Source organism: Channa argus, chromosome 17 (genome assembly GCF_033026475.1).
Source record: "Channa argus isolate prfri chromosome 17, Channa argus male v1.0, whole genome shotgun sequence".
NCBI lineage: Eukaryota > Metazoa > Chordata > Actinopteri > Anabantiformes > Channidae > Channa > Channa argus.
In genome coordinates, this window is record NC_090213.1 from 15,119,172 (window position 1) to 15,146,953 (window position 27,782).

Genomic DNA, 27,782 nt, shown 5'->3' on the forward strand with positions numbered 1-27,782 from the left:
GCCAGCGATGCCAGTGTTGTTGATGCGCATGCATTGAAGCACAGGTTGAGAAAATGCGAGGGAGGAGGTTCAAAGCTCACACGGACTTTAACAATCTCTCATTCCACCTCTTCAGTCGGGGCATTTCATTAACCCCTGAGGCAATGAGACATGAAACAAGAGATGGAAGGGTGGACAGAGGGGAGATAGAGAGCACATAACATGCCATTTGCAAAAAATGTCAGCACTTCAGCTATTACTTGTGTTGCAACCACTTTCATATCTTGGTAAAGTGGTCTAACATTCACACCCAGTGCTAATCATCTAATGACGCATGGTGGAACTGAGCACCCAGACATTGAGGGGAAAGTGAAATATGCATATTTTAAAAGAACAGTTATACAACTGCTGTATTCCACATTTTATCATGAATAATATAATCACAGACTTCACTTATTACACTAATTCTTCTTACTGATCAGACTTCATTTTTTGCACAGCAAGAATTCTGTCAGACCTTCATTATGTCTGCAGGGCAGCTGGACTCCACACTCCAGGCAAAAATGCATTAGTAATAAATTCATGAGTTAAGGTGTGTTTGATAAATTGACTCAGAAACCTTTTTGATTTTATAGATCTCCTCTTCAGTATATCTACTAAAACATTTTACTGAAATATCAGTTATGAACACGAAGGCAGTGACATCTGCATCAAGTTATGCATTAATGTGACGACTGTCTTGTGTGCGATCTTGAATTCTGAGCAGCTGCTTTAATCAAAAATCTAAGAACTACAATTATTGGGTTCAGATCACTAAAGAAAACCACCTACAAAAGAACAGATTGTCACCTGTCCACTATCACACAGTTTAAGCGAAATAAAAACACAATGTCTAACAGCTGTTGACAGTCTTGCCTGCAGCCTGGGCCAAAAAGTCAGAATTCAGGCTGCCACCCTGCACATAACAACTCTTGACATTCTTTACTGAAAACATAAGGCATGCCTGACAGCATTTGACTGCAAATCACAGCATGCCTCCATCACCAAATTTCACTTTCATCCAACAGACAGTGTCACAAAGAATTGACCACAGAGAAGTTCTCACCACTTATGATGTTTCTTCCACCATCATTTCTTTTAAAAGAAGTCACCCCCTAAACTGGAATAAGTACGGTTATGTCTGCTCTCGTGTTAGAGCATGAACCACCTATAAGAAAACATCCCAATAACTCCAGCAAAATTGAAACACCTACCATACTTCACAATTGCTGTTATGTAATGTCATTAATTTCATATCTCTATATTTTTTAAACAATTTCTGATAATCTACAATGAACAAATGTTTTTTTTTTTTATTTTATTCTCAACGTATGCACAAGATTTCCAAACATAATAAGAAAAGACTGCTTGCACGTAATGACTGCAGGGCTTTGAAGAGAATAATACTTGAGAAATGGGGAGGAAATTGGACAATCTTGCTGAGATATCTACTGATAATAAAATTGACTACCAGCAAACATTACAGCCAGAACAATGTCTTACAATTAAAATTAAGTAAAAAGTCTACCATATAAAGTACATATGTATGTATATAAATGGACATTTACAAATTTACACAATTGTAATGTAGGTCTAGATCAAATAACCTGTAAACTCATTTCAGGTTTTAATCCTCTGTTTAAACACTTGTTTAATTTGTATCATTAACCAGTTTTCAACCCATTTCATGAGTACTGAAATAATGTATTTGGCAGCCATAAAGAAAGTAGATGCTTTGCACCTAATGTGTTCTTAGTAAGGACAACATTAGTCATTCTGTAAACCCTAAACAGAATGATTTGATAAAAAAGCAAGCTTCTTTGACAGCTTATTGGGTTTTTAGGTGCATGTTCATCGAAGCCCAACCATAACTCACACACGCACCAGGACAAGGCGCCAAAGAATATAAGATTATATTGGCATCAATGAAAAAACAGGCTATGGTAGCAGAAGCCTGAGTAACAAGAAGATGAGAGACCTGTAGGTAAGCAGCCTGCCAGCATGGATTAGGAGGGAAGATAAAAGCTTGGGGGGCAGGACATAAGCATAATTATACAGAGGACACTGGCCACAGTGCTGTCACAAAGGGTCCCTTCACACTTCAATTCCTGGGAATGTAACCAGCATAACTCTTCAGTGGGCAGCAGCAAAATGAGGTTGTAAATTTTACATGTGTTCATACACTTGAGTCTTTGCTCACATGGGATCTGGTGGGGAGAGATAGTTGGGTGGAGTGAGAGAAAATAATAATAAAAAAAAAAGACGCAAGAGGACGATTCACGCTATGAGTGAATCACGGTGAAAGAAAGACAGAGAGACAGAAGGGGCAAGGGTCAGGTTTGATGAGGTGGAAGTAGTCTACCTGGCATGCACTCTTCTTCTTACTGGCTGAGCTCACATGGGGCAGGCAGGAAGTCAGAGGCACAGACAAGAGGGAGCTGACCTCATATACACCACATAAACTCCAGGAGCAGAAAAATATTCAGCCACTGTGACTCAGCCAGCTCAGCATCTCTCATTAGAGTGAGTACAGAACAGAACTGGGAACTTGGCAGTACAGTACGTAAGTCAAATAGCTGCGCTGGCAATCAAATCAAACATGCAGCTCACTGAAGTTTTCTGTGTGTTGGGTAACAAAATGACACACTGCCAAAAACAAAGCTGAAAAAATCTATTGTTGGGGAATTGTTTGGTCAACATGGTTTTCAGACACTAAACCAGTATTTATCCTGCCTAAATGTTACCTTAGCTATGGGTTAAACAAAAAAGTCAAATCAAAAATTAACTGAGAATTTAAGAATAAACTAATGATTCACCTAAAGTAACTGATGTTACTCTTTGCTTCCCATTTTCCTTTTGTGCCACATTAAAATGCTTCCTCTAACTCAGCGTGCCCCAGGTATTCTGGTCGTTACTCCCACCCACTCTCTGTGACTCATTTGTATCAATTTGAGAGGTAGATGAACCCCATTCTGTTGAACTGTCCATCAAGTTGTGGTCTTTCAGAGGTGGCACTAAAAAAAGCTCCCAGGCACCAGAAACTGGCAGGTACATAACTACAGTAATTATCCTGCATTTGTACAGATGCTCTAAGTTAGTGTGGACAGGGAAAATGCTAAAGGCCACTGCAAACAGCAATCAGTACATATAGTACATCCACATATGGATGTGACACATGCATGTGCAGTGGAATGTGAGATGTCACAAATGCATATACACCCATACAAATATTAATCAACAATTAGCACAATAAACAATACATATCTGGGCTACAAACTTAACCTCCACCTACTGTACTCCCCTGCAAGGAAACACAAGAGTGGGGGGGCTGAAGCTCAGTGAATCGTGGTCAGCGGTTCAACAACCAGTTCCTCCTGGCTAAGTGTTGAACTGTCCTTTGACAAATCACTAAGCCCTAAGTTGCTCTCAGTTGCTGTCTTTGTGTGCAAATAACTGAATAAGAAGCACTGCTGTAAAGTGCTTTGGATAATATAGCTACAGTATATAAGCAGACACTTTAGAAAGCATCAATAAAGTATTTAATAGTAAAGTGGACCTTCTTGCAGTTTCATGACATTTTTTATTTTCAACCTCTTTGCCTACAGAAGGATTGTAAAGAATCATAGCACATCATGCTGTTGGGAAAAACAGCTATTTTCAGCCTTCAGTATGCCTTCCGGAAACTTGGTTGGCCCCTCAAAGAACCACAAGGCCCAAGGAGGGAGGCCTGCAGGGAAAGTGTTCACAATGGGGGTCCAGGAGTAAATAATTTATTTAAGTTCCTGTTGGCAGAGTTCAGCCTTCAGGCTATAGATTCTCTGCTGCTGCTGTAAGGAGGTTGCATATGTCCTCTGCCTCTGGCTGTTTTCATTTTTGCCATCTTTTACTCACAAGCCACCGCCCATTCCTCACCCTACAGTCTTTCTTGACAAAGCACTCCAATATGCTGGGCGTCCTTGCTGTCCAGAGGACACTAAGCAGGTTCCAGCCTCAGTGACATTTTTTAATAATGCTGACCAGAGCCATTGGGTTTATTGGGGGACATTCCTGTATGAATAAGGGGGTAGAGCTGTGCTGCATCAGAAGTAGTCAGCATCCTGTATAAAGTCATAGAAAAGCTGAAAATAAGTGGCTGTGTGTCAGGATTTTATATGTGGAACCAAAATTAAAACAGAGAGGGACGTACAATATAGGTGAAATTTATTGTTGACCGAACAGGAAGGGAAAAATAACAAGTGACGGAAACTAGACCAACAGGCTGCAAATACAAAACCCAATTCGTTACATGAACCTAGAAACTAAGTTAACTTATTAGAATGAAAACAGGATATCAAAGGAATAAACTAAAAATCACTCGAACAAGGAGGGCAAAAACATGGACTTGGACCTTAAGAGACATTTACTGATTACAAAGGAAACACATACCAAGGGAGAACTAAATGCAAGTCAGGGCCAAAATCACAGGGGCAGCTAAATAGGAACTAGACTAGGACAACTAAGGAAGAATATTGAGGAGGGTGACAAAATACAAACCGTGAACCAAAAAAAATCAAACTTAGGCGGGCGAGATCAAGCGAGTAAAGTCACAAATAATTTAAAAGGCGTCAAAATGACAGACCAGAAAATGAACGCGTGCACAAACAAAGTAGTGAGGACAGTTTGACAGAGCTACAAATAAAAACAACAAAAACAATAACCAAGCCTCAGATAACAGAAGTCCACAGGACTAAGAGTCAGAAACTCAAAAACTGTGAAACAGGTAAACTCGAAGACATGCGTGGCATGAAAAAGACAATGATCTGACAGAGAACCAAAGGGAAATCTGGGTTTAAAAAGGCAGGGGAACAGGTGAAAACAATTGTGAACAATGATGACTGGTGAAGCTGGAGAAATGAACTGGAGACAGGAAGGGAATGTGAGGGTCAGATGACGACGCTGTGCTTTGTCTTTTAGCGGAAAGTGACTTGTTTTATTCTTTCCAGAGAAATGACATTTTCCTGATTTGTTAGCTGAATATGAATAAAGCACCGGTGATGCATTTTTATAGTTTATGCCTCACAGTTCCTAGGAAGCATACTACCTGCTAAAACAAGACCATCATACAGACACACAAAATGTGAAGCCAGTGTGTTGCAACTTTATTCACAATCATGATCATGTCTTACTAATACTTGTTTACTTGTTTATCTTTAATAATATTATAGAAGTTTTTTTTTAAACTGCCAGCTGTAAGCTCAAAAGTAGGTAATGAAAAAGATATAAAGATTGTGTGTTATATACAGGTTCTGTGATAGAGAATGAAGGATAAATAAATTGAGACTTCACTCACATAAAAATGAATGATAGGTCATTCTAGTAGCATTAGTAAAACAGCATTAGTAAACAAAATGGCCTCACCTTCAGTGCACCCTAAAATCTGATGAACAATTATTGATATGGCCAAGATTTTAGCTACTGGACAAATAGCTGACACTACAAGTATGCACTGTCATATAAAATGTCATTATCCAAACAATCAAAATGTAATTTAGAAACAGATATATAGTCATTTAGAATAATCAAAATCAGGCATTAAACTCAACAGAACACAAAGTAAGAAAAGTTATGTGACTGAATGAAAGCTCTCAGATTGGATTTGTCCAATTTATGCCGCTGAGATGAAAGACATTTTAACATCTGACAAGCTTTTATATAAAATGTTAATTTGCATTCAATTCTCAAATTTCTCAAAATCAGTGGTACACCATTGCATCATTTACAAGGTGAAGCTCCAGGGATAAACCTACTGTTACAATCGACAACACTCTGTCATAGCAAATCTTAAGGGAAACATAATGTTTCTCACACCAAAGCTCATTATTTTTCTGTGAAATCACAGCAGAGCTATTTCATGAGAACGTCTGGTGCTAGAGAGGAGTTCAGGATATATGCGCATGGTATGCTGGGTCCTTTAGGCCTTTAGAAAAGTCAGGTGCTTAGTGTTGTGCTGTCAAGCTAATTTGCAAAGTATTGTTAGATATATGAAGAGCAACATGTAATTGGTGGCATAATATTGTGCATAAACATCGCTAACTGGGCCTCCAAATCCCTATGCAAACATTTGAGGATCCTTTGTAAGCATCATGCAGTGATAATTGTGATTTATCCTCTGTCATTTAGCCTTTTGTCATCATTAGCTTTGCTGTGACACAGAGAGCCTGCTGTTCCGACATCCCCGGACCATCTGCCAGGCTCGGCCATGCCAGTCACCAACCAACCAACCAGCCACCTACCACTCTCACATAATGCCCCATTTGGTATGACATCTGTGTGCTCCAGTGATCTGCCAACAAAGGATTACAGAATCTTTAAACAAGCCCTTGGATATTAAACAATATTCAAATGGACATTTTTATCCCATGAATTTCTGCGCTAATGCACTGAGACAGTGATCTGGGGACAGCCCATTTCAAGATGCCACGAGGTTGATGACGCATGTGATGAGAGAAATCAACACTCCATGCGGAACTAGCCTACATATCTGATTGCTTTGAGTCTCTGACTGATCTCTGATAAAGAGATGATTATCAGTCCATGGTTATTTTGTACCAAGGGAAAGAGCATGTCTAGGGTTTCTAATGGCAGACCAGTAGATGTGTCTAGAAAAAAAACGCCTGTTGCCTGCTAACAAGCAAGCAATCAAAAACAGGTAATCACAGCTCATTATATAAAAATACAACTAAAAAAAAACTACGATTAATTATGTGGCTCTAACAGTTTTTAGATTTTTTTTCTGTTGGCTGTACAGAATGAAATCGTGAAACAGTAAAATCTTCAGCTTTACTAAAATGCCTGTACATTAAAAATGAGGTTATGAAAATAAACTAGTAGGGTTCTGAATTAGGATGGTCAGTATTCACTGCAAACCTGCAACTGTATCTAACTAATGGAGCAGACTTTAATTTTACTGTTAGTGTTCATGGACTGATCATACACTGAAAATAAATATCATTAACAGGGATCCTGTGGAAATGACAGCATTTACTGGTAGGGACCATTATAACCTGCAAGATAAATGGCAGCCAGCTACTTTATGTATTAATGCATTCTATAGTACACTACAGTATGTAAGAACAAGACTTTAAGCAGAGTAACTTTGCATGGAGAAATTCTTTCATAATTGCAGGACCTGCAGTCATTTCTGTATCAAGTTTCTTAATGCTAATGGACTGGTCTGAATGTTGACAAAAGATAATTTGACATGAAATTAAATGCAGTGAAAAGGTATCACTTTCACTTGCTTTTAAAAGAACCAGATCTTAAAATTGCACGAGCACAATACTTGATAAGTTGACTTGTTTTTTCCACTTGTGTTGTCATCTCTCATAAGTGTTACACTTATGAGAAACAGCACCTGCAGTCTGTCAGCTACCAAAAACCATGCGGTGTCCTGAATAGAAGTGAGAGGACATTTGGACAAAAAAAGGGCTGCAATAAATGTAATACAGCTTCCTGGAGAAATAAATAAACCAGAAAGCGAAATCATTCAGGAATAAAAAAGACAAAGTCGCCAAGTTCTTTGAATTTAAACGTAGTATAACATCATTCAACATAGATAACAGGTAAGAGACTGAAATATAAGTGAATTTGTCTTACAACTCTGTGGTTTCTGAAGCAGCAGCATTAACAATCAGACATTTTCTTTACTAGGTCTCCTGAGATTTACTATCAAAAACCAATTAAGTATTTTGCATGCTTGTGTGCTTGGAAGCAATTGTTCGGAAGAGTGAGAAAGGTTACTTGTGTCTTTATGTCTCAACATGGGAAAAGGTCCCTAAGTACACTAAAGTAGACTTATCCACACATACAGTATACATGCAGCCAAAAAAACAAACACGCAAACATGCGCACGCACACGTACAAACACACACACACACACACATTTTATTAAAAGTCATTATGGAGCTGACTACTGTGACCAAGGCATTTGGGGCTTCTCTCTCATTTTATCCATCCTCTCTGTTCACTGCATTATGATTAGACAGATGATAAGAGTATGATGGGACACTTTGCGGTATTAAATCTGAACAAATTAGTCGACAAAAAAAAACAAAAAAACTTACTGCTGCCCGCAGGCGTATTTGGATGTTTGTGTGTTACCAAAATGAGACATCTACTCTTTGAAATGATTGGTGCTCATTAACACTGCTTCATTAGTGCCGCTTCATTAACATTCGTACTTATTAGAAAAGTAAGGCAGATTATAGTTTTCAATTAAAGTTATGAGTCGTTTGAAACATTTACTTCCAAAATCATCAACTTATTAAAAAGGTAGATTCATGTCAAAGTCAAAGAAATTCATATGAACATGGATCTAAAAATGTGCCGGTAACACGAAAATTTGGAATATGACCTTAGAACAGCATATTCGCTGGGCGTAATTAAAAGCAGATGCTGCACAGGACTGTTTTTCGAGAAGTTTGGTACTTGATGAAAGAGAATCAAGTGCTCAGTCAAACAGAGTATTTTTTAAACTCCCTCAATCACTTTGAAAATCACAAGTCTGGAACAGTGAACAGATCTCAGCAAATGTTGCTCCAATTACTGCTGTTAAACAAACTCCCTAGACTGACACAGACATATGGTTTTCAGACCCAACAGGCGGAGAAGAGAGAAGTGGAGATGAGTGTAGGGGAGATGAGAGGGCAGGGGAAAAGAGGAGAGGAGAAGAGAGAAGATAAGAGGAGAGGAGAAGAAAGAAATAATTAGCGGTTCATGTGATCGTTCCTACACTCTCCTTTCAAATGGAAAGGCAGTGTGTCAGACCCCCTTTTTCTGGCCTTGCAAGCTTAGCGTTCATCCTCTTCTCTTTATGATTTCCATAGTAACAGACCCCATCAGAAGGGTCATACAGTAACACTCATATCTCATATTCACCTGCAAGGTAGGCAGTGCGTATCGGTGTGCACGTGTCTGTGTTTTTATGTGTGTGTACACACAATTAAACCATATATCTCAACTGAAAGGTACTCACACTGTTTGGTATCCTAGGAATCATTCTCAGTTAACTGTATCCACAGGTTTGTTTTTCAGTTGTCCCATTTTATATTAAAAAAACATCCACCTTATTATGAATTTTGTACAATGAAGTGCAAGATTGGGGATGAGTATTCAAATATCAGAATGCTAAATAATGAATACGATCCCCGTTTAGTGACTGGGAAAGGGCAACTGGTCAATACATAATGACACACAGATTGCCCTGCATGAAAATTGGTAGCAGAACTGCTAAAGGCTTAATCATGCTTTCCACACCTGTGTGTTTGCAAGCATCCATGACATCCATCATCACACATTCATCATCTGCCAATCCACACATCAATGTTGTGGGGAAAAACAACTGGCTGGCAAACAGGGTGCACGCTACACATCTACAACAAACATGTTACAATACCTTAAAGTCACTGTGTTAACAAGCTAGAAGTTGGCAGCTGATGAGGAAAATAAAATGGCTGGTAGCAGTGGTAGTTAGTAATAATGTTAACAATAAATGAGAAAAAAAATGTGATAATAGTATCCATTTTTAAATCAATTTAGGCATACATCCATCTAACCAGACTCCTAGTCTGTGACTTTCTCCTGCCTGGAGGAACTGAAGATGAATGGGTGTCTTTCTAAGTGTCTGTGTTAACACATATTTTTCTTCACAAACTAAAATGCTGAGTTTCTCCTGGCACCAGCCCGGCTTTGTGAGTCTGTGAGCTTCTGTCTGCACTGGTTCTTATTTGATCAGCTCCAGTTCCACTGGGACGACCTTCGCTAGGTTTCGCTACAAAATGTCACGTCTGATTTCACTGCGGGCATCAAGTTTCACTGAAACAGACTGACACCAGAACAGTGACTGCAGAAAAGACTCTTCATCAGCCAACAGTCTAGCAGGTTTGTTTACATGTTGACAGTTTTCACTACTACTGGCTGCTTAATCTTAATTTTAATCTCCTCCCTGCTCCCATCAGCCCACATTTCCATGTCACCATCGTAAGGTGACACTTTGTGTCATCTTTCCCCTGTAGTTGTCCTTCTCCCTGTCTGTCCCCCTCTCTCTGTAGTTTTCTGCAGGTGTCCCCTGCCTTGGAACAGTGTGTCTCCACTGTGCTGCCACTGGTCCTACCAACCTGCCCAATGTTTTTTTGTGGCCCACCCTGACCCTGAGGTTTCATCAGTTAAAGGGTGTTCTTCCCTCTCCACTGTTGCCTAGGGCTGGGTTTTCTCTACTTATCTGTATGGTATTGACTTTGTTGTAGATTGACACTATATAAATAAAGGTAAACTGACTTGTATTAATCATGTTTTTTTGGACAATGACACAGAGGGATCAAATCTCAACTAGTGCTTGTGTTTGTGAGCCTTTATACCTGTATATATCTATCATGTCCCTTTTTGTAACAAATTTTGATACTTCTGAAGTTGTTTTGTTTGCTTAAGACTGCTGCTTTTGTTGTGTCTTGCTTTACTGTCCTGTCTGAAGGGCTTTGTAATTTCTTGACACATGAGATTGTATCAAGCCAACGGTCTTCTCTCTGAATGTATTTGATACAGTGTACAGCATGCAGTACAATATTGGCTCAATTCAATAACAGGGACAACAGAGACACAAATATAAGGAAGTTAATGCCTCATATTATTGGATGTTAAAACTGGTTTGCGTAGCGTAGAGTGAAAAGCAGACAACTAAACTCATATCCATTGTTCTTTCTTTTATACTAACAACAGGAAAATCTACACCTGAGGATGAATGAGGATAGAATTCTCTTTTCTCAGGTCAACTATTTGAGACATTCCATCTGGGTTTCTAGTAAATAAGGGGAATTTTACCTGCACAGGTGCACCATTGTGCTCCTTCTGACCTTTTCACCAAGATAGTCATCACCGGACCACTTAGTTAACGCTCCCTCTGTGCTGAAACAGGCTACTCTGTTCATCGTAACAGTCTCTGTTTCATCTGTTCATTCATTCAGCCATTCTTTCCTCATTCATCTTGGTCTAGTAGCCCTGTCTCATGTTAGCTGGGAAAAGGAGCAGCTTCTCGGGGAGTACCAAGAGACAGTGAGCATCAACTTCGATTTTTCTAAGAGCAGTAATGAGATGTGCCCGCTTCACACCAGGGGATTTCACACCAGGGGAATTCATCTTGCAGGTATCACCTGACAAGGATCGCCCAAGTAACTGACTGAGGAATCAAACCAAACCCATCAGGATTCATCATGCTAACCTTTTCTTTTCTGCTGTCTATGCCCCTTTCTCATTCCCCTCTCAGCTGCTGCTCACCTGGAGGAATGTTGATGTGTGATACTGATCAATTGCTCATCCTGGACTGATGCCAAATAGCCGTTCAGCAGTTTCTTTTATGCAAATCAATTAATCTATATACCATTTACTTTAATCACCTCTTACTGAAAGCTACCATTTGTCCTGCAGCCAGTCCTACTGATGAAAACAACTGTCAGAGGCAGTCCAAAATCGCCAATCTCTTCCTCACATATTGGCACGGACTGAGCTGAATCTGAATATGTGTGTCAGGCCAACTAAGCAGAAAGAGAGAGTCCAACATGAGAGGCGGTGATATATGCTTGTGATGACATGTTTATTTCAGTGACCACTATAACACAAGTCTCATGGGTATGGTTGCATGTGTGCACGAGAACTGTGCATATGTGTGTGTAGCTCATGTCTGAAATGGGGAGTGTGGGAGAGTCCTCTGTCTACACCTGTCAAGTGACAGACAGTTACATGGTTCTTTCTACCAAGATGTCTCTGAGCAGAGCCTGCAGGGGAAGGTGCCTGCAAGACTGGGATCAAGCTGGCATTAGCTTGATAATCTTGTGTACTTTTTGATAATGATTATCTGATTTAGTTTAATATAGTGACTGTTAAACCAGTGTTTAATTCAAGGCATTATGGGAAAAATTACAGAAGGTTACCATCCCAATTCATTATTGTAGAAGATTAACAAAGATACAGTAGTAAATATTTTGAAAGGACAGAAAAAACAAGCGCACATACTGTATATCTCTACATTAGAGTCTAATAAAGAATGAATCACTGAACTGACAGTGCTGGAAATGTATTCTTTTTCAGGATTTTGAAATCAATACATAGCCCATAGTGAGATTACGATCATTAATGATACATTACTGATTATTACACAGTAAGTGATTTATCCATTGATTCATTGTATCAAATCTTGTTTTATCCCCAAACCATATAGTAAGTAATAGCATCTCAGCTACGCAACGTAGCTATAATCTCCCCATTTCTGTATGCACAAAACTCTGTCTCAGCCGAACAAAGGTTGTTAGAGAGAATCATTATCATTGATTGTCCTCTTAAAGTTTTACATTCAGCTGCTCATCTCTCAAACCATCAGTGCTCATTTAAACAATTGTCATTCCTAAGGATTTGATCATTAATGCACAGCAAAACACTAATTGTCTCCAATAACAGACCACTATTTCAACACACTGCCATGTGACACTAATCTACAGTCTATCAGCAGAAGCAAGATGTGCTCTCAACATTTGACTAAATATCATTGGTTAGCACTGATCCGTGCATGTCAGCCTGTAAGCAGGGATCAGATATTGTTTTCCTTTGAATACAGGGGACTGTGTAGTTGTGCAGTGAGACCGGAGTTTGAATTAAAATGCGTGTTCCAGTGTTGGGGATGAAAGAAAAGGTAAGTAAAGGTCTGCGTGCATTCAGTATTACTGTGATACATCTACAACAAATGCTAATGTGAATATCATTACATCACTGGGATATAGCTACTAAAATATAACTTCACTCTACATGCACACAAAAATAAATCAACTGTTGACACAGTGATGAGCCGAAACGCAGCTCAACTGGACTTCCTACAAAAGGCTGAGCATCACTGTGTACAATATGTCATCTTCAGCCGAGTAAATTTAAATGCACATGAATGCACATCAGATTGTATTTTGAAGAAAGATTTCCATAAGGCCTGGTCAGGAGGCTCCAATGGGTAGAGCACCAGGTTGAGACGCAGAAGGCCATGGGATTGAATCCCACCCCAACATGAGGCCGGGGAAAAATGGGAGGGTTGCGGCAGGAAAGCCATCCGGTGTAATAAACTCAACCGGCAGAAAACGTTCTGCTGTGGTGACCACTGAAGGGAAATTGATCTATATTTTGGGGAGAAATTTCAAACTATAAATTTAGAGAATCTTCTATGCCACTGTAATGCAAATGCTGAATGAAGGCCTTGGTTGACTTCTGTGAAAGGTTAAAAAATGAAATGAAATCATACATCTTGAAGGTCCGTTTCTCATTCTGTTCTAGAGACTCTTGTATTGACACAGTGTACATAATGCTCAGTGCACCAAAAAGTACATTATGCACACTGAGCTTATGTAACCTAACACTTCCATGCCTTCTCAGCTATTTATCTTGGAGGCCTGTGTCCAGGTCAGGGGCAGGCCTTGACCATTCGTACATCAATAGATTTGAAGAGCTGGGATTGCTGCAACAGGAGCACCTTCTCTTGCCCATCCTTCATTAAACAGACACCAGTAACCACAGATGATGCCAATAAACACTGAGCCAAGAGTCTTTATGCTCCCAAAAACTGCAGAGAAGACATTAATTCCTTTCATTCTTGCAGTTTTAACCTGGTGACTTGGTATCAAAAATATTATTAAAAGTGTAGAATCTCAGTCTGTTAAGGTAAATAAAAAGAATGTAGAAGGGAACAAAGCCAAAAATAAATGGCAGGACACTGAGACTGTAGGTCTCATTCATGTCTACTCTCTATCCTATGTGTTGGCAGCCTTACACATGAATAAGGAAATTACAGAAGGCAGATCTAAACCCTACAGTAGCTTGCTCTGTACTCTGAGGAGCTGTTTAGCACTTACTGCAGTGGGAGATAGAGCTTTAGCCGACTTTGTTGGTCAGACAGACCAGTGGTGATAATGGCCTGCTGGCCTCTCCCAGCTCTCGTTACACTGCTGGGGACACACAGGCTGCTCTGTATTTAGCAGCAGTCCCCTCTGCTGCGAGCTTAGACTGAAACTGAGCTGGCAAGCCCTTCCTCTGAAGTTTGAAAGAACAAATAGCTCTGGAGATCTGGAGGAAATGAACAACAGAGCTTTGATTCTGCTGCTGAATGCCAATAACATGTTTGTCAAAATCGCTCACATCCTTTATCTGACATTTCCACTGCACATTGTGGTTGTATATACACACAGTATAGCTGCTCTCCAGCTTTGTTTTGCAGTTGTAAGTAATTTACACGTGTTCCTCAGCTGATAACACCGACGGGATTCCAGACAGTGCACCTTTGTAAACTATCCTCTTTGACAGCACTCCAAAAATCAATTTGTTCCCCTCTCAGTTGATTGTTAATAACTCTCCGGTATAAGCAAGAAACCCTGTGTATGCGTGAAATTCACCAACACTACCACCAAAAAAAAGGATATTCTAAGAAGAGCGGATTTTCTACTTGTGTGTGACCATGTGAGAATTTATCTGCCACATTTACATCCACAGCAGCACCTCAGTCTGCCTTCATGTCTTTTGTATGTCTTTTTAAGACACAGCCACCTAGACACACACACACACACACACACACACGCACACAGCAAAATAATCACAAGCATGTGATAAACTCCAACTATAGTAAGATAAGAATATTAGAATTATTGTTTCGACATTTTCAGTCCTCCCACAGGGTAACAGTGGCTGGGCTTGATATTGCTTCCATTATAAAAAATTGAAAGATCTGAGAATAAACACTAAGTCATTATTATCATTTTCCATTTTCAACATGTATACAAAAGCTTAAGTCACAAGTCACTGAGTACAAGCAGGACATTTCAAATGCATTACATATCTGGTTCTCAAAGAGATAGAGAGAAAGGAAGTCATTCTGTCTGTCAGACACCTACAGTACTGTAAGCAGCAAGGTGAGATGCTGATTGCACCCTTTTTCCAGTGCTTCAGTTCTGCTACAAAAGAATAATTCCAATAAAATAACACTTTCAAAAAGCAGAAGGATGAAAACAGCCTCACAATTTGCCCCTCACAGTGTGTAAAAAGGCACAACAATAAAAAGGGAGGGGAACAGTTATCCTAACATAGTTTTGTAGAAGTCAGCTCAATGGTGAATTGTATACCAGAGACTGCAGATGTGATTGGTTTTATAAGCGTGGTTGAAGGAAGGAAGGGAAGTAAGGGAACACTCTGTGCAGGAACAAACTAATAGGTTTATTTAACAAAAGAGACAATATGAATACGTGGTTTAGAACAGTGAAACCAGATGCAGTGACCGGGGCTTTTGACGTATGTGAAAATGATTTTACACCCCCCAAATTTATAACATAGTCTTGTTGCCACAAATATATGCAATAACTCAATGATTTGATTAAGTATTTTTTGTTCTTAATGTAATTGTATCTTTCTTTTGTAAAATTATTTTTGTTCCAAATTGTCTTATTGAAGAGAGTTGTTGCTGACACTTTCTTGACACAGACTCAGAATAGCAGAAAACAAAAGATATTTCCTTCTATATATCACAATTTCTGAGCGAGGCTCACCTAATCAGAACAGGTGAAACCTTGTACATGCTGATGCTGAAGGGTACCTTGTGCTTATCTATGAGTGTGTTTAGATAGATTTAAGTAACCAGGTTACAATCAGCTTACTCGTGAAATCTGATTTCTTAACCTTCGTTTAAATGAGAAGGCTGGTTTCCTAAATTCGGGTAGACGATTAGGGAAACCCTGTACATGTAACCAGGTTTCTAATCGGCTTTCTCCAGCTGTGCATGTGCGTAACATAAGGCCGAATGCAGGAACACGCAGCTGAGTGAACGGTCGAATGAAAGCATGGTTTGTACTTTTTATGAACTCTAGAAAAACATGTTAAATGACCAAACTAATTTAGAAGAAAATTCACATAAGTCATTTTATGCACCTCTCTGCACATCTTTGTGTTGAATATGGCAAATTTAACAGCTATTTGTGGGTATCAAAAGTGGTTGATTAATAGTGATTGGCTTTGCTCAACAGACCCAAGGGTGTGATTTATTTCTGGAGCCACCCGTCAAACAAAGGTTGCCTCTTGTCATTCTGACAAGTGGCCAATCTAATCAGTATAAATGATGATGGGGTAGACACATGCTAATTAGCATCAGGAGTCTGACCATGGTAGAACAAAGGACACTGTTTTTGTTGTGCTTTGTTATTCTAGTCATTGCATGTGTGTTTGTCTTCCAGTGTGAGATTTGTGTCTATGCAGTTGTAAGTGCATGCGATGCACAAATGATAGTCAGCATTTTCTCTATAAAATGTATTTTTGTTTTGTGCGTGTCTGTGTGTGTGTGTGTGTGTGTGTGTGTGTGTGTGTGTGTGTGTGTGTGTGTGTGTCTTACAAGGAAAATGTATGAATCACAACAGAGAAGCTGGAGCATGTGGGAAGGGTGCCATAGGTTCATCAGAGGTCAGACGAGCCACCCACACAACTGCAACAAACCGAAGAACGCAGCAACATGCTATAAATCCTAATGATATTCAGACAGAAATTCTGACAATATGAAGTAACTTGAGCTGTGGTAGAAACAAAAAGCTCAAAAGAGGTGAGCCAAACCAGTCTTGCCAGCTGGAGCTTATTTAAAGCCAGTCTGCTGAGAATTATTGTATCTACGTCTAACAATGTTCAGCTGAGACAGAGAAGTCTTGAGTAGCATGATGAAAGCACTTCTGAAGCTTTTTACCACCATGTCATTACGAGTCTAACATCTCATCTTGTCTTGGTAACTGTGTTGGTTTCCTGAAATTTGTATGAATGAATGAATGCTGCCAGGGGAGCCCTTGAGTGAAAGCAGAAGGAGCAATTCAGCTTTAAAGAGGGAATATATGTGAATATAAATCCAATAGATGCTATGTCAGAATAAGATTTTTAAGATTTCTGTGTTGTGTTTAATTTGAATATATCAAAGAAACCATTTCTTTTCAAATTTGCCTGTTTTTGTTAGAAATATAAAATAGATAATATTTCTTGCTGAGCTGTGGCAAACGGAAACCTTCTAGTAGTCACATACAGGCTTGCTGTTATTGCCCAGCTTTATTTCACAAGTTGTGCTCAGAGTTAAGCTGGAAAACTGTGGAAACTGAGGCTTCCTCAACTTGAGGTTTTTATTCCATTTGGGATTTTGGAACACAAATTATTTTAATAAACTGGCTCTGAAGACATTTGTATTACATTTGTTTGAGTTCCTTCAGCTTTTTACCTTGTTCTCCATATACACTAAATTTGTCCCTGCCTTATGTCCCTTAGAAGACACAGACCATGGTTTGCTAAGCATTCCATAGGCTTCTATAGACCCTAGAGACATCTATTATCCAGCCATTATCTGTAACCACAATCCTGTTTAGGGTCATGTGAGGGCTGGAGCCTCTCCCAGCTTTCATGGGACTAGAGGCAAGGTACACCCTAGACACGATTCCAGTCTATCTCAGAGAGACACACAGACAGACAACCATTCAGACTCACATTAACACTTACAGACAATTTCAGATTCACCGATTAATCATGTTTTTGATATGGGCTGTGGGAGGAATACTGTGACGAAACCCACTAATGCAAGATGTGAACATGCAAACCAAACAGAAAGGCCGCAGCAGCTTGGAATTCAAACTGAGGACCTTCTAGCCGTGAGGCGGCAGGACTAACCACTCCCCCACCATGCTACCGCCTGGAGACATCTTGAATCAATGATGTTAAGGCTACCAGCAATCATAATTTGGACTAATTTGAATACACAATTTTTACTGTAAGGCTCTCAGTGGATGTTTACCACCGCATGAGAGTTGCTACGAGAAAATGCTTTCTCTTGCTTCCAGTAGACTTGTCCCTTTCTTCTCCAGCTTCCATTCCTCTAATACCCACAGTCTTTTCATTAGCTCCACCATCTTTACTTGCCCACCTTCCCCTCATCATCTCATCAACTTCTCAGACACTGTGTCTCACTGGTGTTCCCATTACAATGCCGGGGATGCATCACCGCTCCATCTCCCAGTAATGGATTTCCAATGCTTCGACCATCGTACTTTTCATTTGGTCATGGCTCTTCCCTAGGCAGCATCACTCTGTAAGCTGTTTAGAAATGCATGAATCCTCTCTGTGTTATTGTACTCAATCCTTCGTTACTCACTCCCTAGAAAGAGCAGCAGTTCACAACCCCCCACTGACTTCTCCTGCTGCACCAAGTCAAAGTTATGAGTACTGTCAATGCTATGTAAAAAATTACCCAAGACTGACTTGATCCAAAAGACAAACACAACTGATGCATTAAGAGGTATATAATAAAAGGATGTGTAAATGGTACTGTTCTAATCATCACTTGATTAACTTGGAAATTAACTCAAGCAACAGCAATTGGCTTTGTTATTTCACCAGTACAGTATGTGCTAAATTCTCAACAACTTTAGTTTATAAGTGAATAAAAAGGTATTTGTAAATTCTTCTTTCATCACTACAGATTCCCTCTGTTGGTGTGTCTGAATTCATACCATGTTTGTCAATCTTGGGTGTCATTTTATTCTCACCTCATTACTTTGGTCTTCAATTTACTGTCTAAACCTAAACAAAATATGTCAATCAATCAATCGTGGCCTAAATGTAAATTTTAAGGGTTGTATGCAAAAAAGCAGTTACATTGATTGTACTGCAGACAAGAACTAACGCAATCTCTGTACGCCTGCAGGCATGAGCACAGACCCTCGACGGTTAACAGTCAATCATCATAAACACGTCAACCAATTTCAATCCTCTCCATAACAGTCCCTGGATAGATGGATGGAGACTGTGTCTGATTCATGGTTGGGCTCACACCCACTCATGCCTTTCATATTGGTACAAAAATAAACACTTACAGAGCATATCAGCACCTAAACTAAACCTTCCTCAGTCCCTTTAGTACAATGTTAATTGTGTGCCCAGAGCCTCAAAAGAAAAAAAAAGAACTAAAAATATTGTAAACGCTGCGCTTAAATCAATAGCTAATATTGCAGACAAAAACAACTAGAAGATTTCTGAATATACGTGTTCTGACTTTTAGTTTATAACCAAGTACATGCACTGGCCAATAAACTCAAATTAGTAAACGTGTGGCTTACCTTTGGCGTTTTAGTACACTTTCCATTTCTGGCATCTTTAATGCATGCTATATCCAGTAGGTCGGTATCCTGCAAACGAGAAGCACAGCTAAATGAGTTTTAATGCCCATCAATTGTTAACTCAGCTAATGTTAGCTTCAAAGCCAGTTTATACTTTCTGTGCCCATGGGAGCTGTTTGGGATCCAAGGTAAAGGGAAACATTTCAGTTGACCCTGTGCATTTACAAAAATCTGCCATCTGTTGCATAATGCATTGTGTATGAGGGACCACAAGTGTTTAAAGGCAACCATTAGCCTCAATACTGCATGTCATGTGGGAGTCATTCAGTTATTTGCAAGCCTAATGACACTGCCCCCTGCAAAAGTGTCACTGCAGTGCATGAAATTAGGACAAATGTATAAAGTTCCCATGTTGACTCATGACCTGCCTAAATGATTACTTGCTCTTCACAAGCAAAAATACTCAAAATAGGTTTTGAAGAAAGTCCTATAAGATACTTTTTGCTTCTGACTCTATGGTAAAAGAGTGAAGAGGCTGTGGCTGGGGTGAGTAGAGCCATGAAGTTGAGCAACTTGTACAATAGGTACATCATGGTTACAACAAAGTTCCTTTAGTCCCATCCATGTTTTTTTGCTTGTGTCTTATTCCCTCCCACTAATGATGAATGGAGGAATGCCAGGAAAGACATGAGACAGGAAATGTGTTTCAGAAACATGAGACATCCTCTCCTTTAAACCATCATCTGCAGCCGTATCTGATTTGGTTGATTCAGCTTTTAGTTGGATTTTAGCGTTACTGTAGTTACTGTGGACTTTTGGATTGGAGTGGACATACTTTTATGTATGGGTGTCCCCATACTTTTATGTCATACTTTAATGTATGGGGACACCCATACATAAAAGTATGGGGACACCTTCTTTGCCCTAACACTCTTTTCTCCTTTTCTCCTCCAATATACATTTGGTCACACAAATCCAAATGTGACTTTAATCTTTATCAAATATTACATAAAAACACCCAATTAGATTGAGTTTGAATCATGCTGTAAAACTTTCTCTGCCAAGGTACATAGAGAGTCTCGCCGGAGAAAAAACCTTGGTGTCTCAACCTCACCTAATCAAAACATCACACCCCCTCACGCCTACCCTCAGGCTGCCTGTCTCCAGACATCAAGCTGGAACAGGTGCGCCAATTTTACTACTCCTGCTTTCGACATAAAGAACGGAATGACAGTAAACTGGCACTATATTTTCACTGTGAACAAGCAGGGAAAAAGGGTCTATATTAACACATGGAGCTATGATGAACGGTCTTCAAATTAGATCAAAATGCAGGGAATAACATTTGTATGATTTGACAAAAAAAAAAAAGTATACTTTCAGTATCCCCCACTTCTAATTCATTATTGATACAGCAGTGAGGGGAGCTATGTGACACCTTTTGGTCCTTCAAACATTCAGATCACACTATAGTGATGCTGTGGCAAAGTGGGACAGAATTCAAAATGAGAGAGCTGAAATATTGACACTATAAAGCCACTTGCAAGTTAAAAGCTTCTCATGGTGCAAATATTTAACTTAGCCTCTCTTGTCCATGATTGATGGTTGTGTCTGTGAAAACGTGATTTCAAAGAGCTTCCCGTGCTCTGTTTTGTTCTCATTACTAAGCCTACAATACCTGTAATGTTGTTAGCAGTAAATATACACAAAATACAGTCTTCGAGACAGCCCCTGGTACCTTCCTTCAGTTACTGCATCCCTTCATCAGCCTGGATGGAGACGGAGCCAGGACATGAGGTGGGAAGTTACCGGAGTGAACTGTGTGTCCACTCAGCATTATCAAGGTAGATGACGGGGCTTGACTCAATCTCCAGCCGCAAATGTCCTGAGCTGACCATCTGAAGGCCATGACTTGCACCCTGCCATTCTCCTTTATACAAATCCGTACCTATTTTAGTGGTCTCTCAAGTTTAATTTATTTTAACTTGACTAAAACAATTACGGTGTATGATAGTTTGTGTTTACTTAAATTCGGTTACCTGTAAGAGCTGAACAATGTGACTTATTGTTTTCCTGGAGATACTATGGTCATACATGAGCATAGATCATCAGATTGTTTTCTTTTAAGACATAGGTATAAAGGCATATGTTTAATCCAAAAAAGGTGACCAATAGAACATTTTACAGTGCTAAGCAGGAGCATATTATACACCAAACATCAATTAAAATTGTTACAATTGATGCACAACCACTGCGTGACACCATATAAAAGACAAAAATTAAAGCACTCTATTCTATGACTGTGATCCACAGGAACAAGTTATTCCTTTTCTCCAATGCATAGCATCAATTAGGCTGTCCCTGACTGCACAGAAAGAGCCACTGAGTCAAAGGTTAACGCCTACATCAGTTCTGCAAATGCCTCCCTTTGAAGTCTCTTTAGAGAGATGGAGCTCCATATGGGGGCCTGGTGAAACAGTGGGGCTTCAGGAAGAAGCTTGCTGATGGGGCCCTTTTTGTACCCTCTGGCCCTGCAAAGTTAACACGACTCTAAGCTGGTTTATCGTCATCAGTTAAGTGTTAACCCACAGTGCGGACTTATTAAAGGTAAAGGAAACCGCCTGTATGGATCCAAGCTGCTGTGTACGGTGTGTGGTTAAGACCATACATGTTGCACCTACCCAGTGGTGGATGAAGTAATCAAAAACTATACTAAAGTAAAAATACAAATAAACATACAATAAGCACATGATGTATATTGTACTTAAAGTGTCCTTTTTTGTGGACCAGTGATTCTTCATGTTTGGTGGGACACTAACAAATGAATGGTAACAGAGATAAATAATGGGTTAATTTTTTAATTTTTTTCAGTTTTATTTCTAAACTACTCATGTCGAGTGAGAAGGAAGAGGTAAGCGATGCCATGTTTATGTTTAGGAAGCCAAAGAGTAAAATTAATGCATACCAGCTCACTTTGAGTACTGCTAATGTGTTAAATAATTCTTTAACTAAGAGCATGGAAGAAGAAACTGACGCTATGTCTGTCTCTCTGCTGATGATTTGTTTTCATCATAAAAACAAATGTGTAGACATGTGATTGTAATGCAACTTTGATTTGAAATGTAGAGATATTTGCTCGTAGATGTAGTGTAGTAAAAGTCAAAATAGCCATAATTAAATCTACTTATTTAAAGTACAGAGTTTTTGAAAAATTTACTTAGGTACAGTAACGAAGTACTTGTACTTAAGTACCATTCCACCATTGGACCTAACTGTGGCAGCATTTGCAACAGTGTGCAGAGGCTTACATATAATGCAAATATAAATCAAAGTTAATGCCACTGACATCCTAATATTAACTTGGATTTATAATTGGAGACATTGCATTGATTTAAGTTCTTATAGTACAGCCATTACTTCTCCTGTGTAATTTCTCTCATTTCTTTCCTGAGGCATGTTCTTTTTCTGTTCGTTTCTGTCATATCTTGTTATTTATCACACACATCCTGCTTACCCTCTGATTTCCCAACCTCTCTCAGGGCATTTTTGTGTGCATCACAACAGTGAGCAGGGTTCCAAAGCTTATTAAGATCCATGGCACGTCCAGGAAGCCGGCAGGGCCAGGGGGAGAGAAACTAGAGAAATTAATGAACATGCTTAACCTGGCTGGCCCGGGGCTATGTTTTCTGTGACTGTTTTTTGACAGTCTATTTTGGCTGTAAAACCTGCTGCTCACATATCTGCAAAATGTTTTCTTCTAAGTAGCAAGGAATCACCACTGGGTTTATGTGAGACTTTAGGAAATTTATCATTGATCTGTGATTCATTTCTTTCATACATGACATGTTGATGTGTTAGAACAGTATTTGGTATTATACAACTGAAAAACATTCAGTCCACAGTGTTTTAAATGTGACATATAAAACTTGACATCCTTGTTATAAGTTTGTTGAATAACTGAGTATCTATGTACAATGGGGCACAAAGTCTGGCCTGCTTGGTTGGTTTTATAACAAAAAGTTCTGTTGTCTGTTAAAGCAACAAGCTTTCACAGCTTAAGCGATACAAGCAACCAAGGGATGTGCAGGTTTGAGAAAAATAGGCAGAGAGAGAAAGACTTAGAAATAAAGGTAGAAATAGAGAACACAATATATGGAAGCGGGGAGACTGACAGCAACAGGTTAGCTTGCTCATTTACTAACAGCATGCTTGATAGCCTCTGAGTTCAAAATGGATGTGGGTCTAGGGCATCTCCTGGGCAATGGAGGTAGGGAGCAAAGAAAGGGAGTGATGGGAACTAAAGGGAGTGAGGTTTTAGACAATTAGTATGGGGAAGACATTCAATTAAGCAATTATTTAAGGCTGTTGTACTGTTGTTTAATTTCATCCAGACGAATGAGAATGTAGAACAAAAGAGATTTAACAGTTAATTCCATTGTGTCATGTTTTATCTACAGCCATGCATGTCCATGCCTTGAATCAGGTTGTGGCCAGTCAGATATGGTTTGCTTATAGGACGGGTGACAGACTGCTTGTAGAAAGCCTGGGGAAGCTTTATGAAAACAATAAGACAAAAGGCTCTGTATGTACATACAGCATGTGCAAACTGGAATGCAGACAGATCTAAGACCAATTACACTGCTGTTCTGCAAGCATAATAGTCTTCAAGGGCCCACTGACTTAGGGTCAGAGGATTATGGGCATAGATGCATCACCTAATCCTTTGTGTTATGTGGGAGAAAACACACTAAAGCCATGCTAGTGCTTTGCCTGTCCTTGTAAGTGGTCCTTCAGTGCCACTCAGCTGCCAGGAAACATGTACTGTTATGAGGGAGAATGGTTTGTGGAGAGCTGTGCTTGAACTTGGTTGACAGTCCCATCCACTCCACTGCTGCACTCTTGGGTTCCTATGGACCGACTCTAACAGCTCTGAAGTGAGTAAAGTCACAAACCCCCTCACCTGAAGTGGCTGAACAAAGGGAGAGCGAAAAGGTTACAAACAGTTATAGAAGAGCAAAAAATCTCATAGGGAACATGATTTTCCACATGTATGTGTGTGACCTTTAAAGACATAGCAGAGGGACTGGGTGGTGCTTCCTGTCCAACCAATAGTCTAAGATGGCTTAGTATACAGGAGGACCTATTACATTTTAAATTTATTCTATGATTTAAATGCTTTATTAGGCAGTGCAAAGCAAAGAGTGACAGAAACCATCGTATGAGAAATGAGTTATAGCATGTGACAAAAGCTTTGAGCCAAACTGGAAAGTCTGGCATTGCCAGGAGGCTGCCCAAGGGCCTATTTAAACTGAGAAACTAATCTATTGTGTTTTTCATCTAGTCCATGTTTCATGTTTTCCCACATCTTTCTCTGCAACTGCCACACCGAAAAACTAATATAAATTCTCAAACAAATCAATGCTCTGTCATGAGCAACCAACACAAAACAATTTCACCAGAGCACTGAAATTAAAATGAATTACAAGTCTATATGCTATCATCATTCTCTATAATATTGTATACACAGGATTGTAATTAAATTCAGAACCATCAAGTCACAATTAAAAAACATAAATGTTGTATTTGTACACTTGCATAAAAAATACAATACAGCAAAGCAAAGCAAAGCAATACAAACCTGATCTGCTCATGTTTCCACTCAGAGATTTTTCACTGGACTAACTTTACCAATGCAAAATGTGATAAAGGCTTTATATCCAACAGACAAATGTGGTGTATTGCTGCAGAGATTTTAGCCATGTTTTTCTAGTTTAAGCCACCATGTGGGAGTAACACTTTTTACACAGGGTTGAGGGCTGAGGACTCAGCACTATTTAAAAATCCGGTGGAAATGTCTACTGTGTTCTTCAGTCTTTGACCCCTTTTTCACATCCAGTCAATAGCAGCTTGCTTTTGAGCATCTTAAAGCAACGATGCGTGAAACCGGAGCTTTATCTACCCCCAATTTTAGTGTGACATTTAAAAGATGTGAATTCAGTTGGGCATGTTGTCATAAGACTGGCTGGAATGTGTGGTTGACATGAGCTTGTGCAGTCAAAAGCACTGGATATGAGTTGGCATATTATCTGCTTTTATTATACAGAAAAAATAAATTTGTATTTACAGCATGCAATCACCCCTGGTCTGTATCTGCTTTGCCATATATGACATAAAATGACTGGTTTGAACTACATCTCACCAATAAATGCCAATCCTTGAAAAAAAGAAGATATTTTTCCTGTTGTCATGTCTGGGTAATTTTCCTTCGTTATTAGACAAAGGACAGTACAGAGGTGAAAGAAAAAAAGGGGAGACAGAGACAAGGGAGGACATGCAATAAAGGTCTCCAGTCAGACACAACAAGAGACCCAGTAATCACATGGTCAGCATGTTAAATCTCTAAGGTAAAAGGACGGCTCCAGCCAAACACCCCTAATTTATTTTCCTGTTCCAAAACAAATTAAAAATCAATTTTTAAATATAATAAGAATTTATCTAGATTTACAGCTACGCATGCCACTATTCTCTTTCAAGTAATAAACATAAAATATATAAATGTAAAAGTGCCTTAACTGTGGGTGGATTGAAGACAGCTAGAATCAGATAAAAGATTAGCCACAAAAACACAAGTTAAATCATGAATTTGTGAGATTACATTACTTTAGTGTCCAGTTTAAATTATATCCATGATTATAGAAATTGGAAGAGGGATTACAGATTCAGTGGAAAAGAGCAAAAAAGAAAAACTCCTCAAAAACAAGGAAGGTGGTGAGGAAGTAGGAACGATGAAATGGTTATGTAGGGAAAAAAACACTGAGGCAGAGCGATGGAGGAGCGTGGTCGTGGCTGATAGTGGCTATCAGCAGCCGACACGCTCTACAAAACAACCAGCACTGAGATAAAGGCCGCAGGAAGCTTTGTTCTATACATCAGCGCACGCATTCATGCTTGGACAAACACCAGGTAACACAAACATACACACAACTTTGCTGGCTTAACACACAAGTTTGTACATATATACACAAAAAATCCAACTTGTCTTTATCATCAATCTCCACAGGCTTATGCATTCAGTCATTATAGACACACTGGGACTAAGAGTGATGATGTGACCAGCTCTTCAGCTCATACTGGTCACCATTTTCCTTGGAGCATCCTAGACCAACCGAATTGTGGAAGATACACACTCGAATGCACAGTGACGGATGGAGTGTAGTGAAGGATTCTGGAGGGAGTGTACTCCACTCTGTTAGATAGCAGAACTGAGTGGGATGACAGAGAGAGCAAAGCTGCTTCCCTCATCTGTCTATCATCCTGTTGTCCTCTCTCCTAGTTGTTGCTTCTGGCTACATTTTCAGCCTCCTCCCGGTCTTTCCCTCCCTTACTCTGTCTCCTATTGTCCATCTTGGCCTCCACTGTCTTAGACACGTGCCTGTCTTTCACGCTCATCTACTAACCTTTCTCAGGACATCTGCCCCCTCTTTTCCTCCTTACCCTCCCTCTATGCTTCCATCAGATGTCTGCTTCCATTCTAACAGCAGTTCTTGTGTCAATGGATGACGGTTCACAGCTCGTCTTGTCTGATCCCCTGCCGACACGCGCATGCTAATGCACCACCCCCATCTTTTCCTCCATCTTCTTCTATCCTTACTCCTCCACAACATGTGTCTGCTCCTCTATCTGTGTGGCCTCCTTCAGGCACACTGTGGATGGCTCTTATCTGCCACAGTAAAACATCTGAGGTCCCCTTGAAAGGCCTGAAGCCACACACACACCAATGCAGCAATACATACAGATACAGACACACATTTAAAATTCACAAAAATGAGTACTTAAAGAAATGAATGCTATAAAATACAAATAATCACACACTAGAGTGCATCCTGTACATATAAAATTCACACACACACTATATTGCTCACACAAACAAACTAGGGAACTAGTAAACATCTTAACCCAACTTTGCAATCAATCAATGGCTAAAAGTTACATTCACACCACAGCTCTGTTCAGTTGTATGGGTTGAATGTGTTAAGCATGCTTGTGTGTGCTGGGGCTTTCCACTGAAGTCCTCCGAGAATCACTGTCAGTGGTAGATACAGTGCAGCTCTGGCTCACATCTTTCTCATCACCTCATTTAGACACCTTCTAAGTGCAATCCGTGGGCCCTTTGAAGTCAGGAAAAAGCAGCCAGCTAAGAGAAATTAATTTCTCTTTTTTTTCCTGTAGGCAAAACGCTTTGGCTCTCCCTCTCTGAGACCTTTACTATTTAGTAATCTTTCCTTCTCCCTCCACATTTTATTTTTATTTCTAGAACTTGAGCAGTTTGAAAATAACAAGTTATATTCATAAGGTGAAATACAGTTGGTGCAGAATGAGACAACATAGTTTAAACAGTTTAGATAAAAGCTCATTTTTTCAACATGAGTTGTATTATGTGCTAGAGACTTATTGGATACATATTATGTATCACTTGGAGGATAGTAACTGAACAGTTTTACAAAGCACTCACTAAAAGTATATATCAACTTAACAAAAGATTCAAAATTACAGATAATACATCAGTTGTTGAATAGATAGATACTA

At 39.5% G+C, this 27,782-nt stretch overlaps 1 protein-coding gene across 9 annotated transcripts in view; it reads right to left on the reverse strand.

Annotated features, from left to right (window-relative positions):
- The window catches only part of plcb1l (phospholipase C beta 1-like), a 147,272-nt gene that overhangs the window by 49,778 nt on the left and 69,712 nt on the right, over positions 1-27,782 (reverse strand). For 8 of the 9 annotated variants that reach the window (XM_067482582.1, XM_067482581.1, XM_067482575.1 and 5 more), the window contains one exon: positions 19,197-19,265. The exons of the other annotated variant lie outside the window; for it this stretch is intronic. Coding sequence is in view for 6 of the 8 variants with exons in the window: in XM_067482575.1 (XP_067338676.1) it covers positions 19,197-19,265 (69 nt within the window). In the remaining 2 variants the exon portion in view is untranslated. The remainder of the gene's footprint in view (positions 1-19,196; positions 19,266-27,782) is intronic. 9 annotated transcript variants of the gene reach the window in all.